Source organism: Fukomys damarensis, unplaced genomic scaffold (assembly GCF_012274545.1).
Source record: "Fukomys damarensis isolate Sample0158 unplaced genomic scaffold, DMR_v1.0_HiC HiC_scaffold_14, whole genome shotgun sequence".
NCBI lineage: Eukaryota > Metazoa > Chordata > Mammalia > Rodentia > Bathyergidae > Fukomys > Fukomys damarensis.
This window is the reverse complement of record NW_022900926.1, coordinates 22189771-22206788: the sequence shown is the minus strand read 5'-3', so window position 1 is coordinate 22206788 and position 17018 is coordinate 22189771. Positions and strand designations below refer to the sequence as shown.

The window sequence follows — 17018 nt, the reverse complement described above, 5'->3', positions numbered from 1 at the left end:
AAAGAGTAAAGCTTTATTTGAGAAGATATTGATTAGAAAAATATATGAATCAGTCCATAATCTTGCTGTTTTCTTTTCAGATCATTCCTGAGGTAACAGATAGTTCTACCAGTCAAACTAAAATTATTGATGACTCAGACTGCTCTCCCAGTTCATGCTCTAACAAAGCCAATCACTATTATTACAAAACCAACAGGATATTGCATAACTGGCCTGCAGAAATGTCTAACATTTCTATTATGTTTCAGATAAATAGTAACACAACTAATTTGGTTTGAAATTTGCAAGAGCTGGTTTAGCATGAGCTGCTATAGAACAAGTACTTGAACACTTATGCAGACTCTTGATTTTTTTTTTTATAAAAAAACTTATTCCTAATTCCCAAGAAATGGCATTTTCTGAGCCACTGGCATTATGACAACAATGTCAAAACTAAACCAAAATGAAGTAACTCACTGTGTCCTCTGGAATACTGCATTAACAGTGACCTCATGAAGTTTTTTTTTTTTTAATAATCTCATGTCATTAATATTAGTTACACAACACAGCCTTATAGATGGCCTGTGAACTTTGGAACCATTTAAGGAAACATTAGCTCCCAATATACCAGGACAGAAAACTATCCTGCAATATAAACCAAAAGCTCAGTCAGCTAGAGAGGACCTCCATTTAGCTTCCTTTTATCTATATCTTTATTCTGGTCCACAGCTCACATTTCCTCCAAAGTCTTCATATTTTAGGTAGGTGATAACCACACAGTGTGACTAGTATTGATGTCTTGTGACAAATCTTCAAAACGGAGACAGTAAGACTGAAGAGGGTTGGGCATTTCCATCAATAGAAAGATTCTTGAAAGATTTCTGTACCTTTAAGTCATGAACAAAGCCTACTCAGGCTATGAATATCCCAGAAAAATGTCTTGTAAGTAAACAAAATGTACCAAACAGAAACTTACCTCACTCCCCTGATAGAGGAAGCACTAAAATTCCACTCATGTATACCTTTCTAGAATACAGAATAGCAACAACAAAAAACATTCAGTCATCCAAATGGAAAATAACATCACAAAATAATAGTTTTATTATTTTAAATTATATACCAACTCATTTTTCCTAGTGTATAATTATTCATGAACAAATTATCTTGTGGAAACTGCCATTTATTCATAAGTCACAAGGCTAATTTTTACTTAATAATTCCTGTACTTCAATAAAATAGCTTTCAGAAGAGCCTGGGAGGATTAGTCTCATTGAATTCTAATGCTTGATTTCTAGAAATAACTATTGTGCATTAATTTTTTGAGTAAAAAAACCCCAGTGATTAAGGTAGCCTAAAAATAATAGACAAGCAATATTTCTTTTCTGAGAAAGAAAGACATTAATTTGCATAAAATCCCACAAGATTTTAAAGGTATTATTTCTGAATTATGTTTAGGTAAAATTTCCAATTAAACTGAGACTTTTTCCTCTGAAATTAGTAGAATCAATATGTGCATGCAAATGTATATAGTGTCCACCTTATCTGCAAGGTGTTGTCACTTAATTTACTCAAAACTCAATATACTAAGAAAGCCTGAACATAAAAACTTTGATTATCATATGATATATATGGTGACTTTCAGGTTTCAAATTTAAAAAGTGGGAATTCATATTTATTACTGAGACTGTCACATTCATTACTAAATTCATATGTCCTTAAATTCCAAGATAGATCATATTCCTTATAAAAATGACTGGCAATATAAAATTAAGAGCCTGTGTTTACACAAATAATTGACACGTTTCTATATTTAATAAGTATAAATAAATTCAGTGATACATTCACACTGAAATTCTACTCCATAAATGTACAGAAACCAGGAAAACAGTCTTACCCACTGACTGCCAGGAGGCTGAGGTCTTGCTTGGCTGGGCTAATGAAATAAGTAACTATTTACTTATTTCTATGTGGTTCTGAGGTGGCTCAGAACTCCCCTGTTGGCCAAAGCTACTCAAAAAGCCACCATTTATATCCATAGCCCCTAGATTTTCACTAGGGCCATCCAATTAAAAAAAAAAAATAGTGTCTTTTGAAGCCCAATGTTGATTTATTGAAAAACCATTTTCAATGAGCACTAGTCAGGTCATAAGAATGTGGCCTAAATCATCACAGAGTAAATTTTGTTGAGGTCCAAGGAGGGAAGACATCACAGAAAGATGCTCATGGTATGTGGCCCTCCCAAGCAGCATGCAGGAGGTGGTAAATTAGAATAGCATCCTGCAGCCACAGCTGGTAATGTGGAAAGTTGCTTCTAAATCCTTCTGGCCTGAGGTGAACTTCTAAATCCACCTGTGACCCAGGAGCTGCAGCTGTTACCTGGACACTGCATGCACACAATGCAGCCGCTTCCTCTAAGCCTGCAATTGAGCAGCTTGGCAAGACCACATGCAGGATGGGGAGGAGGGCACTGAGCACAGAGCTGGTTGGGCTGTGTGCTAACCAGACACTGAACAGCAAGTAGCAAACATCAGCGAGATAGCCCTGGTAAATTAGTCTTTCTTCAGCGTGGTCCTGGGAGCAACTAAGAGATTTCCCAGATTGATTAGGCTGGTTTTGTAGGAAAGGAGTATAGCTCTTCCAGAATAGTAGGTTCCTAAAGGCTTCCAGGGAATGTTCCATTCTAATGCTGCCAGTCAAGCCCAGGGCCTCAGATAGGGATCAGCATGAGATAGGGCCTCAAACCCCACCTCTCCTGCTAGTGGCATTCACACACAGAGGAGCCGGTGAGCTACACAGCCAACCCAGGGACTGTCTGGATTCTAAAAGGCAAGGCCTGAACTGGAGTTATAATTAGCCCCAGCAGGACCAAACCAATGCTTAACCTAATACAAGAACCATCTTCTAGGAATTGGCCAACCTCAGAGCCCATGCTCCAGTCAGGACAAGAATAAAAACTGGGAGCCAACATGGAGTTAGGGTGGCAGAAATTACAGGCACAGCTTTGTTCCTTAGGCAATGGCCATTCCTTCTTTCTCCTTTGTTAACAACAACAACAAAAATGAATTTTGTTCAGGATCAGGTAGGATGGTGAAATTGACTAATTTAAATTGGCCAAGGTAAACCCATTTCCCTTGCTAGTGGTCAGGTTAGGCATGGCCGCATGATAACATCTTTTGGTACAAAGGGGAGGTCCTAACCCTCTCTCCTCCTCGGGATACCATTTCCTTGTTTTGTTTTATTTTCAGTGCTGGGGACTGAACTCGGGCTTTATGCAGGATTCCCTTATTATTTAAACTGTATTCGTTGGCAGTTTTATGGTTTAAAGGATCCCTACTGGGAAAGAGCATCATCATAATCTGAAATCTGGGGCAACACACACCCCTCACACATTTCCTCAGTCTTCTCCAAGAGGCACTGGCTGGAGCTGGGGTGGAAGGAAAACCAACTTTTGTGCTCCATCGGGCCCCGGCTACCTTCTACCTATGCTTGAGAAGCTATCAGACAGGCCCAGAATGCATGGACTTCAAGTCTAAAAGGAAGGAGAATCTAAGCATCAACCAACTAAAACATCTTACAAATAACTTTTCTTCTTTGGCCTACATTTGTCCTTCATTGTACTCATGCACACTTCCTTCCAGTATTAACTGACTTTAAGCAGCAACTATCTAAGGAAAAGTGTGAAAGACTGAGACACAATTAATGTTACCCATGAATGTAAAGTAGTTCTTTTTAAATTTTTTTAATGAATGGGTTTCATTTTGGTAGATTCATACATGCTCATTCAAGTAGTTTTATTTTTTTTTGGTACCGGGGATTGAACTCGGGTCTTTGCCCTTGCAAGGCAGGCCACCGAACCGCTGAGCTAAATCCCCAGCCCACATTCAAGTAGCTTTAAAAGCAGCTGAGAATTGGTAGATAATGTACTTCAAGTTTTGAAAAATGGCAGGAAGTATTATATACTAACTCATAGAACTGTTCATTCTGGATTTTAGAGTGAAAATTCTCAGAGTAAGGAAATAAATATGGTAAATGAAAATAATATTCTTTGTTCTACATTTCACACAAAAATTAATGTTCTATGTAAAAAACAGTGCAGTTTCCATTTGATATAAAATTGCTACTCGTTGTTTTACAGTCATTTTAAACTAATATGGTAATAAGAAAGTCTTCCACTTTTATTTCTTCCTTCCACCTTTACCGTGTCCATTAAAAAAAGAGAAAAATAACAGCAGTAATGAATAGACTATACATAAGACAACGGATTGCCATGAAATAAACATAATATGAAAATGGAAACTGATTTACAAAAGCTTAAATTTGTGAACAAGGAGAATTTTTAATATGAAGCTTATAGGAAATGGGAATAATGCAGATGTATTTCTTCTTGATCAGAAAGTGGTGAAATGGAAATTGGATAATTTACAGCTAAAATCTGTAACCTTTAATACCATATTAGTAATCTTAATATATTTATTTCTTAGCATAATATTACATCTGCAATTGTCACAAAGCATAGCAAAATCAATATAAGGCACAAGTCACTGAATGAAGAAACTCCAGGAAGGAGCAAACAGTAAGAACTAGTTGGAAATCATGCTCCTTTTCCAAAAATCTCTGGCTTACTCTCTGTTCTTTTTCTGTCATCCAAATTCTTCTGGCTCTCCACTCATCCCCTGTGTCTTGCTAATCACTAATTCCTTCAGCCCTGTTCTGTTTCCAAGTGTCCTTGGACAACCTTGCTTTTTCCAATTAGGCCTGTGAAAATCTCTCCCAGTCTTGCTCCTTTCCCATAATGTCATGTCTCCTGACTTGTCTTAGTTTTTGTAATTTCAATTTTATGATTACTAAACTTGACCTTGTGAAACTTGTCTGCAAATACTTTAATACAATGTACTTTAATATTAGTAACACTTGTATACAGTTATATTGATTAATCTCAATTTTTGTCTCTGGATGATTCTACTTAGAAACATGCATCAGTTCCAACTAAACAAGTCCAAAATTAAATTCCTCATAATTCTTCTACCAGTGTTATCAGGGCAATCAGAATATCAGTCACTTTACACTAATTTATTCCTTTTAGTTCTTCATTCTAATCTGTGATTAAATCATACATTTTTTTCTGTCCCTTTCTGGTCACAATCACATTATCCCAGTGTGAGGTCTCTACATGTCCCATGTGCAGTCAGTTCTTCTAACAGTCTTCTTTCTGACCCTCTAGAGTACAACTCTGAATTCTAATGTCAAGGCCAGACAAATATTTATAGCCATAACAGCAACCTCTATTAAACACTCCTGTGCCATTTAGCCCTGTGCTAAATGATTTATAGTAATAAGCTCACCTAATCTTCATTACAACTCTACGAGGCACTACTTTTCTCCTTTAACATGTATGGAAACTACAGTGGATTGCCCAGGTGACAAAGCAAGAAAGAGATAACATCAGACTTCAGCCCTATGCAGTTTGTCACTGATCCTGTGTTCTTTACTACAGTCTTCTTCTGCCTTCATGCCTCTTTCCTGAAAGTTACAGACCAAGAGCCCCTGTGCTCTTCTCCATAAACCAACTAAACCCCAAGGTCCATAGAGCTCAGAAAACGCTAGTGGATATTAAGCATTGACATTAACAGTTTTCTCAGCTGTAGCAAGATGTTCTGGGAGAGATCTCTCTAACCAATTTATTAGAAATGTCACCTGTAGGGTGGTGGCCAATGTCTTCTTTCAAAGTATTTAAACCTTTACTGAGAAAGTGAGTAAAATGTCACTCACGTGACCGTGTGTTGTAAGAGTTATCAAAGGAAGTTCTATGATGAATAGGTTAATAGTATAACTGATTTTAAGTATTTATATGTATGATTGGCACTTTTCATGAAACACTCAATTTTCTGACTTCAAATAATGATAAATATTGGAGTGTATAATTCGGGTATGTTGGGTAAAGACCCTTAGTCATTACAACCTATTAATGGAATGGGTGTCCCTAAAACTCTGGCCACAGCCAGTCTAGAACTGTCAGATGAAATGCTGTCAAGGACAATGTACCACAAACTGAGTATGAAAAAGACCACAGTTCTGAAAGATGCCACTAAACAATTCCCAATGATGCTATGGGACAGATTTGGAGAAAGGATGGCATTCTCCACACTTATTCTGCAACTGCATGTCATCCATATTTAGCACGGCTGCTCACAGACCTACTATGACCAACTGTATCCATAAAAATGTATTCTAGGTGCTGCTCAGTCTCTGTATGCTCATTCAAACCCAAGTGCCTTTCACATGTGAGTTCTGCCTTTCTTCAGAAATGCATTTGGAACCAGCTGTTTGAGTGACTCTCCTTAGTATTTCATGGGACACACCTTGAAAAACACTGTGCGTAGGGGCCAGGTCAGTCATAAGGTCAATGACATAATAACTTTTAAGCCACTACAATTAAATAATTTAGTATACCCTATTAAAGTTGTTCTCAACCACGGCTACACATACAAATCACCCAGGCATCTTCATAAAATTGTATGCCTAAGCTTCACTCTAAGTAAAAGATTCCAACTCAGCAGGTTTCTTGCAGGCCAGGGTACCACATCGGTACCAGATGTATAGCCAGGTTTGTGCCCCAACAGAGCACCCACACTCTCCTAAATGGTTCCTCCTATGTTAAAAGAATGAAGCAGGGTGAAATCCTGGAGTTGCAGAAATAGGCTTTAGCCCTAATATGTTTAAAGCAGGCATTTTATTGTTATTGCTATTGTTATTGCTACTACTCCTAAAATATATTGAGAGATTATAATAAGAGTACTCTGTGAAAAGCACCCTACCCATGTTATTTCATTTAATCTTCACAACCACCTTTTGAGATGGATATTATCACTGTTACTATCTTTATTCTTCAGGCGAGAATACTGATACCACAGCTGGGAGAAGCCAAATGTAGAGACAAAAATCTATTCTACACTGAGGTCTATACTCAAAAAACATATTTAAAACAAATATAACCTTATAATCCCAAATAGATCTCCTGATTCCATTTCTTGCTTTTTTTTCCTTATCATCATGAAGATACTCACATTTTTAAATTTATTGGTTTATTGTATCCCTGAGTAAAAGTTAAGAAACTTTACTTATTTTGTACACATCTATATTCCTACTATCTAGTATAGTTCCTGGTAGGGCCAAGATTAAGTGCTCAATAGACATAGGTTGAGTGAATAAATGAATGAATGATATTTAAAGAAAATTATAAGGGTATTTTGGAAAGTTACTACAAATAATACTATGAATGAACTACTCTCTTCCAAGACTTCTCTCATCTTTATGGTTTACTCTGTGGATTTTTCAGATCCTGAAAGGCTTTCTATTTTAATAAAACAGGATGGCTTTTACATGTAGTAAAACTGATGTAATATAGAAGCAGAAAGGCTTACTGCTGTGAGATGAAGTGAGGTTGCTTAAGATCCTTCTGAAAGCAAGCAGAAGCATAACCCATCTCATTTTGTGCACAACACACTGAGTCAGTGGCTAATCTGAGATTTAGCAGCTACTAAGATAAACAAACAGCTAGAAATAACAAAAACTATTATAGTACCAGGGCAACACTAAAAGTAGGCTTCCTAGAATTAATCTATGCATCATTTTATTATATATTTTAGGTATTAGTTCTTTGGTGCATAACTTTATATACAGCACTAATTTACAAAACAGAAACATAGAAACTTGATTGCACTTTGGATGATTATGCCATTTATGATGAAAGTCTAAATAGTTCAAATTTATGACCCAAATTTAACAAAGTTTATATAATGGAATGCACTTATGCCAAGATACAGTCAAACTACTTCTTCATTAACACAGACATATGCTGAAATAGTAAATCTAGAAAGGTGTGAACTATTTCACTACCAATGCTCTTCTCTTAGCAACTGCCCAATTTACCTTGTCGTCAGGAAGCACATGCCAAATAGAGATTGTCTTTTCCTCGACTTCATTGTTGATAGACAAATAAGAAGGCTGATAGATTTTGGTTGGTTCTAATATTAATACCTTGAAAAGACAGGACATAGAAACTCTTGTTAGTATTTAAGATTCAAACCACTTAGAGCTGCTCTAACAACCCAGTACCAGCATGGGAGATTACCAAATGAGGCTACTGGAATAAGACATCTTGACTTCTGGGGAGTCCTTGGGGCACTTTGTAGCATTATACAGTTATAATTATACAATTCTTATGATACAATTATATTATTGTGTACAATTACTGTATGCAATTACAATACAATTTTATCACTGTATAATTATTATGCAATTACAATAAGGCCCCAATATACATCACCTTCTATTGCTAACAAACTTGGAAATAAATAATGAAGTCCACCTAGGGATTCAGCTATCCCAAGGGAATCTACTCATGACACATCTTATCATGTAATATAGGAGCTACTTCTATAAATACAAGTGTGTCAAAGAAAGGCAGAACGTTTTTGAAAAATTCTATGCACAGAAAAGAAAATATGCAATATACAGAATGTCATAGGCTTCTTTTAGATTTTTCTGCTGTCATATTTTATCACAAACAGGTAGTAGTATGGCTTTCATATCCATATAAATGGATTTAGATGACTTGGATTATTATTTAAAGAGTTTTATATATAATCTCAAGAAACAGACATAGCTGTATGACATAATAATGTTTTCACACTGCCTTCAAGATAAAATTGGCGACTTCAGTATGATATATTTAGCCTTGTTAGAGAAAAAGAAAAGTAAAATATGTTCCTCATTTGGAGATATATAAAGGATACATACGTGATGAATAAGTTAAGAATCTGAGTTACAAATAAATATGTTATTACTAATATCTCACAACAGGAGCAAATAACTTTAAAACATCAAACATGCCCTGATTTAAAAGTTGCTAATTATTACCCATCTGTACAGATATTGAAAGACCCCAAGTTTTTATGCAGACCTTGGTCAGAATGTTAAAAAGAAAGCCAATACTTCATTATAGAGAAACTAGAATAGTTCTTTGTACTCCACCGATTAAAACTCAAAAAAAAACTACCTTTAGAAGTCATCTTGAAACAAGCAGCTTACCAAATAAAAGTGGAGGGAAAAACCTTCCCGGGGCTCTGTCCACAAGAAATTAGAGATTCACAGTACATTAAAACATAAACTGCAGCCTGAGCAAGAAGGCACAGAATCTGGGTCAAAAAACTGGTTCCCAGCCACACACCGCAAACCCAATGTATTTATTTTACTCTAAACTTATTGTAGTAATACATTTGTGCAAGTTAATATACAGAGAAGTGGAAAAGGGCATTGAAAAAACAAGATGTTCTTTACTCTTTGAGTACAAAAAATGTATAAAACTCAAAAGAATTCATGGTCTGGCTCTTGCTGTGAAAAGACAGGACATACCACATATGAATACCCAGAGAGAGCCCACAGGGGCATATATGCTAACTCGGGAATATTCTCATATCTCAGGTGAGTCAAGACCCAAATTCCAATCAACAGAGTTAAATGGTACTGATTTTTTTTTTTTATACCAGGGATCGAACTCGGGATCTTGAGTTTGCAAGGCAGGCGGCAGAACCAATGAGCTAAATATCCAGCCCTAGTGGTACTGATTAATAATGAAAATTAGTATTCAATCTAAACACCAAAGACATGGTGATCTCATGTCTGGGGATTCCAGTGTTTATGAAATGAAAATGAACAGTAGAGAATAAACGAGGGGTTTCCTAAAACATCATTCAAGTGTCTGCACTGTGTTTAGCTCTTCCCTAATTCTGTGGGCACACCAACTGGAGAGAAGCACACACCATATTAACTCCTTTCTTAAGTTATGCCTGTATTATAAATGATTCTAACTGATAAACTCTGAACCATGTGTTCCTCACTTGGGACAGGGAATAAAAACATGGTTGCAATTATCATGTCTAATTTTCATTGAGCCCTTTCTTTATCTGACCTTGAAATGACAAAATGTGAGGAAATTGAAACACATACTACAGAGGTCACAAAAGGCTGAAAAAAGATCAGTAAAAGGAGGCAATTTAATAAAGCTGAGTACAACTCTCTAAAAGTATACATATTCTTGCTTTTAGTTTCTTAGACTTTATACTGGCCAGCGTTACAACTAAATGCTGACTTCCCATATCTGCAGCGGGAAAAAAGAAGGCTAGGTCTGTAAACTACAGAGAGCAGATATTAACTAGGTTTACATGTCTCATGGTCCTAGAGAATCTTCCCAAGCACCACACTTCTCTTTATCCTGTGACTTGATGTTAGGTTAAGGGTCTCCAAACTTTTCACTGTGAGAAGGAAAGAAAATATAACCAGAAGCGTGGAAAGGAAAAGAAATAAATCAAACTGAATCCAAGTAATAACAGAGTATGGGGCTATTCAAATCATTTCCTAAATAAATTTTAATTTTCTTTTGCCCAAGATCTTGGTTATTTCCTGAAAGAAGGAGAATGGATATCACAAAGAGATAAATGGAGATAATTACAGTAAATACTTTCTCATATTGGCTATCCTAGCTTTATTCAGATCCACTTCAAAAGAAAGATAATGCTATCATTCTAATGAAGACCTAAAGAAGCCTTTCTAAGTGTGAGCAAGGTTTAAGGACATGATGAATTGCGGTAATTGATACATCTCATAGGCCTAAAACGATCCTTTCTCTATGCCACTGAGGAGTCTGGCAAATTCTAGAAGCAGCCACAATTGATTACCCAAATATTGGTTTTATTTTTCTTCTGTATTAGTATCTATGCTGAGGTTTAAGAAATCCTCAACATGTTTTCATTATTTTTTAAACAATATTTTTGTGGTTTCTTACATGTAAATACCAAAAAAAAAAAAAAAAAAAAAAATTCAAGTCGTTCACCCTAAAGCAATTGGATCTGGAATTTTTTGGTTGACCTAACTTTCTGGAATTCACACAAGATGACAACTAAGAAAGTTGAACTTCAGAAGAGCTAGAAAATTGTACAATTTTGCACTCTGGGAAACCACAAACCATGGGAAAGCAATTCTGAGCACCCAAGTTATGAATTCTGATGTTGGAATAAGAGAAGAAAGAAGAAAACACTCAGAATTTTTCACAAAAAGCCCCAAAGTAAACCACTGAATTCCAAGAAGGAAATGGATTGATAAAGACAATCAAGCTATGCGCTAACTCTGCAAGGTTATCTCCCAAATACTTTTGTGCCTTCTACTCACAGATTAAAAGATGGTATTGTGCTACCGTACTTGCTTCAAAACTCTTCTTAAAAAAGAATTGATAATGTTGAAATAAAAACCTGAAGTCGCCATTGTTCTTATACATCAGATCATTCCCCTGCCTAGATGGTTTCTCAGAATATGTAGCAATTCCTAAATTCACCAGCAAACTCTACAAATGCTTATGTCTCCATACCTCTGCCAATTATTATAAAACTTTTAAATTGAGCCAAACAGGCCAGTACTCTACCTCATTTTAATTTTCCTGACTACTCAGAAAGGTTAATTATCTTTTTATATGATTTGTCCACTTTTCTTTTCCTTAATTTCTCTTATCAATTTGTAAAATTTTATAATGCACATTAAGCAAATTAACCACTTTATAGCATTTATATTAAATATTTTCTCCCTTTCTAGCAGTTTTCAATTTGGCATGTTTATGGTGCTTTTAATGAACAAAAATTTCCTTTCTTTCTCCCTGCAGTGTTGGAGATTGAAGCCAGGGCCTTGCACATTGTAGGTTAGTGATCTACCACTGGACCACAACCCCTTCATTTTTAGATGAAACTGAACTGGTGAATATTTTCCTTTAGGACTTATAGCCCTTTTTGTGTTGAAGAAGGCCTCTCTAACCAGGGGTACTACTTATAATTTCATAACTTCTCACTGTATGTTTCTGGGTTTTATTTTCTTTACACTCATTTATTTATACTATGACAGACTAATTCAGAGTCTACTAATCTAAATTAGCTAGAGATGACTATTATGAATGGTTTCCTTTCATACCCAGTTTTCTAGTGGATCAAGTCAGCAGTCAATTAAATACTTGAGTTGTATACACTTCTTTCACCACCATATTTATTGCTACTCAAAGCACCAGTTAAAGGCAAGCTGCCAGCAAGATAAGTACTTTCCTAGGCTACACATTATCTAGGCTAGAAAATAAAGTGAAGTAATTTAGTTTGAAAGGCTTTTCAATTAAGGATCCTGCTGAGCTCAAAGCTTCATCTGGAAGCCAGAGGAAAGCATGTGAATGCCAGCAATGGGTTTACCTTAATGAGGCAGATGATCCTATCAACAAAAGCTAGAAATCAAACTTTGATGGAAAGGAGAATTGTTATCACCTTTGAGTATGGAAGATTGAAATTAGAGAATTCAAACCAACAGTTTTATGGCATCATTCTATATGAGAAGAAGTCTGTACACACTGTGAGTTGCCAATAATTCCTGAATTAGATGCCAAGGCCATGTTACTTTGAATGGCATTATGACAACTATCACGATGGAGATATATATAAATACACATACACACATAAATAAATCTGCTAAAGATTAGCTGACACAAGTTGCAGACTCAGAACAAGTCCTTTCCCATGGTCAAAGTATTGTAAACAGGGTACCTGACCCACATAAGTAACTCTGACCCACTGGATAATGGATGGTAGAGGAGGAATAATAATACAAGTAAGTCCAACAATTTTTATTATAATAATGCTGATAAGACTGAAGACAACGTTCATAAAGCAACAATACAGTGAACCTTCAAGTTACAAGTGGCCTGACATATGAACAACTTGGGTTATGACAGGAATTTTAGTTTTGATGTATGAATACAGTCTTGAGTTACGACCCCAATGCCAGCTGCTTAGGCTTCCCAGATGGTCACATATACAGAGTTAACCCTTAAAGAGTTCTAGAAGGAACATGTATGGGCTTAATTGAGAAATCTTGAGCCAATGTCTCTCTAAGGACAGTAAGATCTGCTTAGAAGAAAATGTGGCCTAAAATTACAAAGAAGAGGGCTCAGTGGCACCATGCCTGCCTGGCAAACACAAGGTCCTGAGTTCAGTCCCCTGGGATGAAAAAAAAAAAAAATATATATATATACATACACACACACACACACAGGAGAGAAACTCTGAAGGCAGTTGACCAACTTGAGTTACAACCTACCCTCAGGAATGAATTGAATTTGTAAGTCAAGGATCCACTGTATTTAACAGCATCAATCTGCCTGAAGGAATGCCTTGACTTACTGAACTAATCAAGAAGCAATGTTTTTCACTGCTTCAGAAGCATACTTCACTACTTACCATAAGCAACCACCCAAATTCTATGGCAAAAACATAAAAATGCATCTAATTTCTCTGACTTGGAGAAATCATTTTAAAAAGTAAACTAAAACAAACCAATTTGTAGAAAATAAATCAAGAACCAGGTAACTGCAGTCTCAGGGCATGAGAATCAATATACCAACCAGTACTGTTACAATAAAAATATAAGATATTCTTTTTTTTTTAATTTTATTGAGTTTATTGGTACATTTTAGGGATGCAGTACAGTTACATTCATTGTTGGGATAATGTACCTCTACATGGCAAGTCTTGATTCTCATTTTAAGATATTCTTTAAAGACAAGAAACAACAAGAAGGGGATAGAATTAATATGAGAACATAAAAATAATGGCAACTAAGTCTTTGTAGATAGAGAGGGAGGGAGGGGTTGACAGGAGGGCAGGGGGATGGGGAAAAAAATAAGAACCAAGATTGATTATGTAAAGGTAAAAATTTTCAACAATGAATGTCATTATATTGTATACATTAAATGTATCAATAAAATTAATTTTTAAAAAAGACAAGTAACAACATAGAAATGAACTTAGATTTATATAAAGAGTACTCACTGGAAACCTAACTACAGTAACATCTGTTTTTGTGGCCTCAACAAGGAAATCCATCCAGAAGTCCACAAGTTCCTGCTTGGCCACAGGCTGCTCCGTCGTCAGCTTCACAAAATGCTTATATATCAAAATTGTCTCTACAATCGACTTGAGGTACCTCAGAATTAACAGACATAAAACACAAACTCAGAACTCTGTATCCCAGTTTTATTCTGTAAATTTAATTTATGTGACATTATGCACACAGATTCATTAAACATTATTCATTATTTGTTAGACAGCATGTACTTTCACACGTTATACCATTTAAACCTCCCCCCAAATTCAGTAAACTAAGCTTTTACCTCATTTCAGAAATCAGGAAAATGAGGCTTAGAGGACTTCAGTAAATTTCACCAGGGCCATACATCTTCTTAAAACATTAATTTCTAAATGCCTATGTTCTATTCAAGAACAAGGTGAATGTATTTGTTTTTAAATATACTTCTTTGAAGAAGAGTTTCAAAATAGACCCTTCAACAAGAGTTTATTTTTCTCTGAAGCAACTGTGCTTATACATTATATGAATATTTTCAAATCTAATAAGACAGATGGTGTCTCACAGGGGAACAGAGAAGATAATTATACAAGATAATGGCTATGTAAGGTGCTTTGTGGACTATGAACATGGGAGTTAGCATTCTATAAAAATTAAGGCAATACAAATTTAAGGTAATGTTTTGTGGCTTTTATTGCCATTGCATAAAATGATGTTTTTTTTTGTTAATGGAACCAGCAGACCTAAAAGCAAAATTCTTCATATGTGCATTTCAGTTTCCTTCTTTGCCGTTAGAATAGTCATCAAAAAAAAAATAGCAAATCTGGCTGAGTGTAATACAAGCATTTATTTGAACATTTATTTCATGTTTGCTGAATGCCTACTGAGGAGATGATACTATCAGTACGGTTTTGTCCGCAAGTTGCATATAAGGTTGTGGAGAAACATGTAAAAAGCTATTAATTATAACACCATGAATAAATATCAACAGAGACATAATTAAATAGAGATATGATTAAGGGAAGTCATGAAATCAATGTCAACAGAGATATTACTAATGAATAACAGAAGCAAGAAGGAAGGGACTTGGGTTTCTGATCAGAAGCAGCTTTATGGGCAGTTGTGATTTATAAGTGTTCGTCAGGTAGACCAGAGGGCCAGACGAGGCATCCTCAGGTGGATATTGAGCCACACACATGTACAACTGCAGCTTGGCACATACACTATCAAGAGGGTGTGCAAACCTCAGGGTGTGACAAGAGCTGAAGGTAGGTTGACTCAGTGAAAACTCTGTTTGTCGAGCCAAGGAGATGGACTTTACCCTACAGGCTGTGAAGAATTATTAAGCTATAATGAATGAAGGATTTCAGAGGAGCGGAAGGGTCAGCCTTACATTTTAGAAAGATCATGAGAATGGTATTGGGGAAGGCTGGTTCAAAGAGATCTGGGCGTGACAAAGTCGTGTAGGAAAGCATGAGGGATTTAGCATGGTGGTCATCTCTTCAAATAGCCCCTGTGATGTGCCTGGGCTGAGTGGCTCTGAAAAGAGCCTTTCTCTCTCTTGTTGTTAATCATTTTAAGTCTTCCCAGTTACAGGTCAATCTTAACATGGGATGCATAGTCAAATAAGCACTGTTTTTTCAAAAGGGTTCTAAATGCAGCTGCTATTTTGTTTTATTTTCTACAGTACCATAAAGATAGTGTTGAAATGTGGGTTCATTCCAAGAATAATGTGAAATTAGAAAAACATACATATGTAGAAAACATGCAAATGTATCTGTCAAATTCTAAGTAAAAAGAAATGAAAACCAAGAATGAGGATTCCAACCAAAACTGAGATTAGGTGGTAAAGCAAACAAAGGACACAGGCTTGGAGCAGAGGCCAGGGAGGCTGAATGCACACATGGTCTCAGCCCTGAGTACAGGTTGGATTTGCAGGTATAAAACATGTGGTCTCCGCATGGCTCAGGTGGGTGATACTGGCCAATCTAAGTCAGTCAGTGTGTAGGAAGGGCTTCGAAAGTGACTGGCTGACATCACCTATCCAAAGTCATTAGAATCTATATTCAACACATTTTCTTTGGCAATATCACATTTTTCTATAGATTTCTGGATTTTTTTTCCTAAAACTAAATAAAATAAATTGTCAGTTTAATACATATAACATATAAGGTAGCTTATTGAAATTAATTATATAAACACAAAAGAATTCATTATTACCATGCTGGTGTCTTTAGTTTGAAAAGTTTTTCAGATGCTTGAATGACCCTCAAGTGGTCATTGGCCAGGACACTGGCCCCCAGAAAAAATCCAACTTCCCAGTAGCTCTGGAGTTTTTCCAAGTTTCCCTTTTTACCAAGAAGGCTACTTAGCTTCACCCCTAGAAGATGAACAGGAAGTAGAATGTTACACCTCAGTCAGGCAGGGCTAAGTTTTCATTAAAAGGCTAAATTAAGCTTTCATACTTTAAGATTAAAATAGCTCCAAGTTTCTGATTATTAAAGTAGTTTAAACTGGGCATGGTGGCCCATGCCTGTAATCCCCACTATTCAGGAAGTTGGGCAAGAGGATCTGAAGTTCAAAGACTCCGGCAACCTAGTTTTCTACAACCTGTTGCTAAATAAATAGATAAATAAGCAAGCAAGCAAGGAAAGTAGCTTAGGGGTAGAGCACAGCAAGCAAGAGGACCTGGATTCAATTCCCAGTAGTGTAAAAAATAAAAATAAAAATAAAAAATAAGGTAGTTTAAGCTCATTGTAAAGTCAAGTCTAATCATAAAGGTATACAGAAGGTAAAAATAATCTTTTAATTTGAAAACTCAAGCATAACTGCAATGGTTATTTTATGTACCTCAGTCTAGAATTTTATGTGTGCCTGTCCCTGTATAGATTAAAAAGTGATAATAATAAACATTGTTACACAACCTCCTTTCTTTTCTTATTACATCACGATTCTTACATAATTTGAGCAGGGGAAATCTTATGTTTTGTAAGCTGAAATTCTCAGTTGAAAAAACATATTACAGTATGTTTACAGTATGTACATTTTGTGGGACTAAACTGTTAAAATGATGATTTTATATACAAAAGTTATTA

At 35.9% G+C, this 17018-nt stretch overlaps 1 protein-coding gene across 1 annotated transcript in view; it reads right to left on the bottom strand.

Annotated features, from left to right (window-relative positions):
- Map3k5 (mitogen-activated protein kinase kinase kinase 5) overlaps window positions 1-17018 on the bottom strand; it is a 219957-nt gene that overhangs the window by 74970 nt on the left and 127969 nt on the right. The window contains exons 10-13 of the mRNA XM_010626667.2: window positions 16144-16303; window positions 13890-14043; window positions 7909-8016; window positions 956-1005 (exon numbers count right to left, since the gene is read on the bottom strand). Of these exons, the coding sequence (XP_010624969.2) occupies window positions 956-1005; window positions 7909-8016; window positions 13890-14043; window positions 16144-16303 (472 nt within the window). The remainder of the gene's footprint in view (window positions 1-955; window positions 1006-7908; window positions 8017-13889; window positions 14044-16143; window positions 16304-17018) is intronic.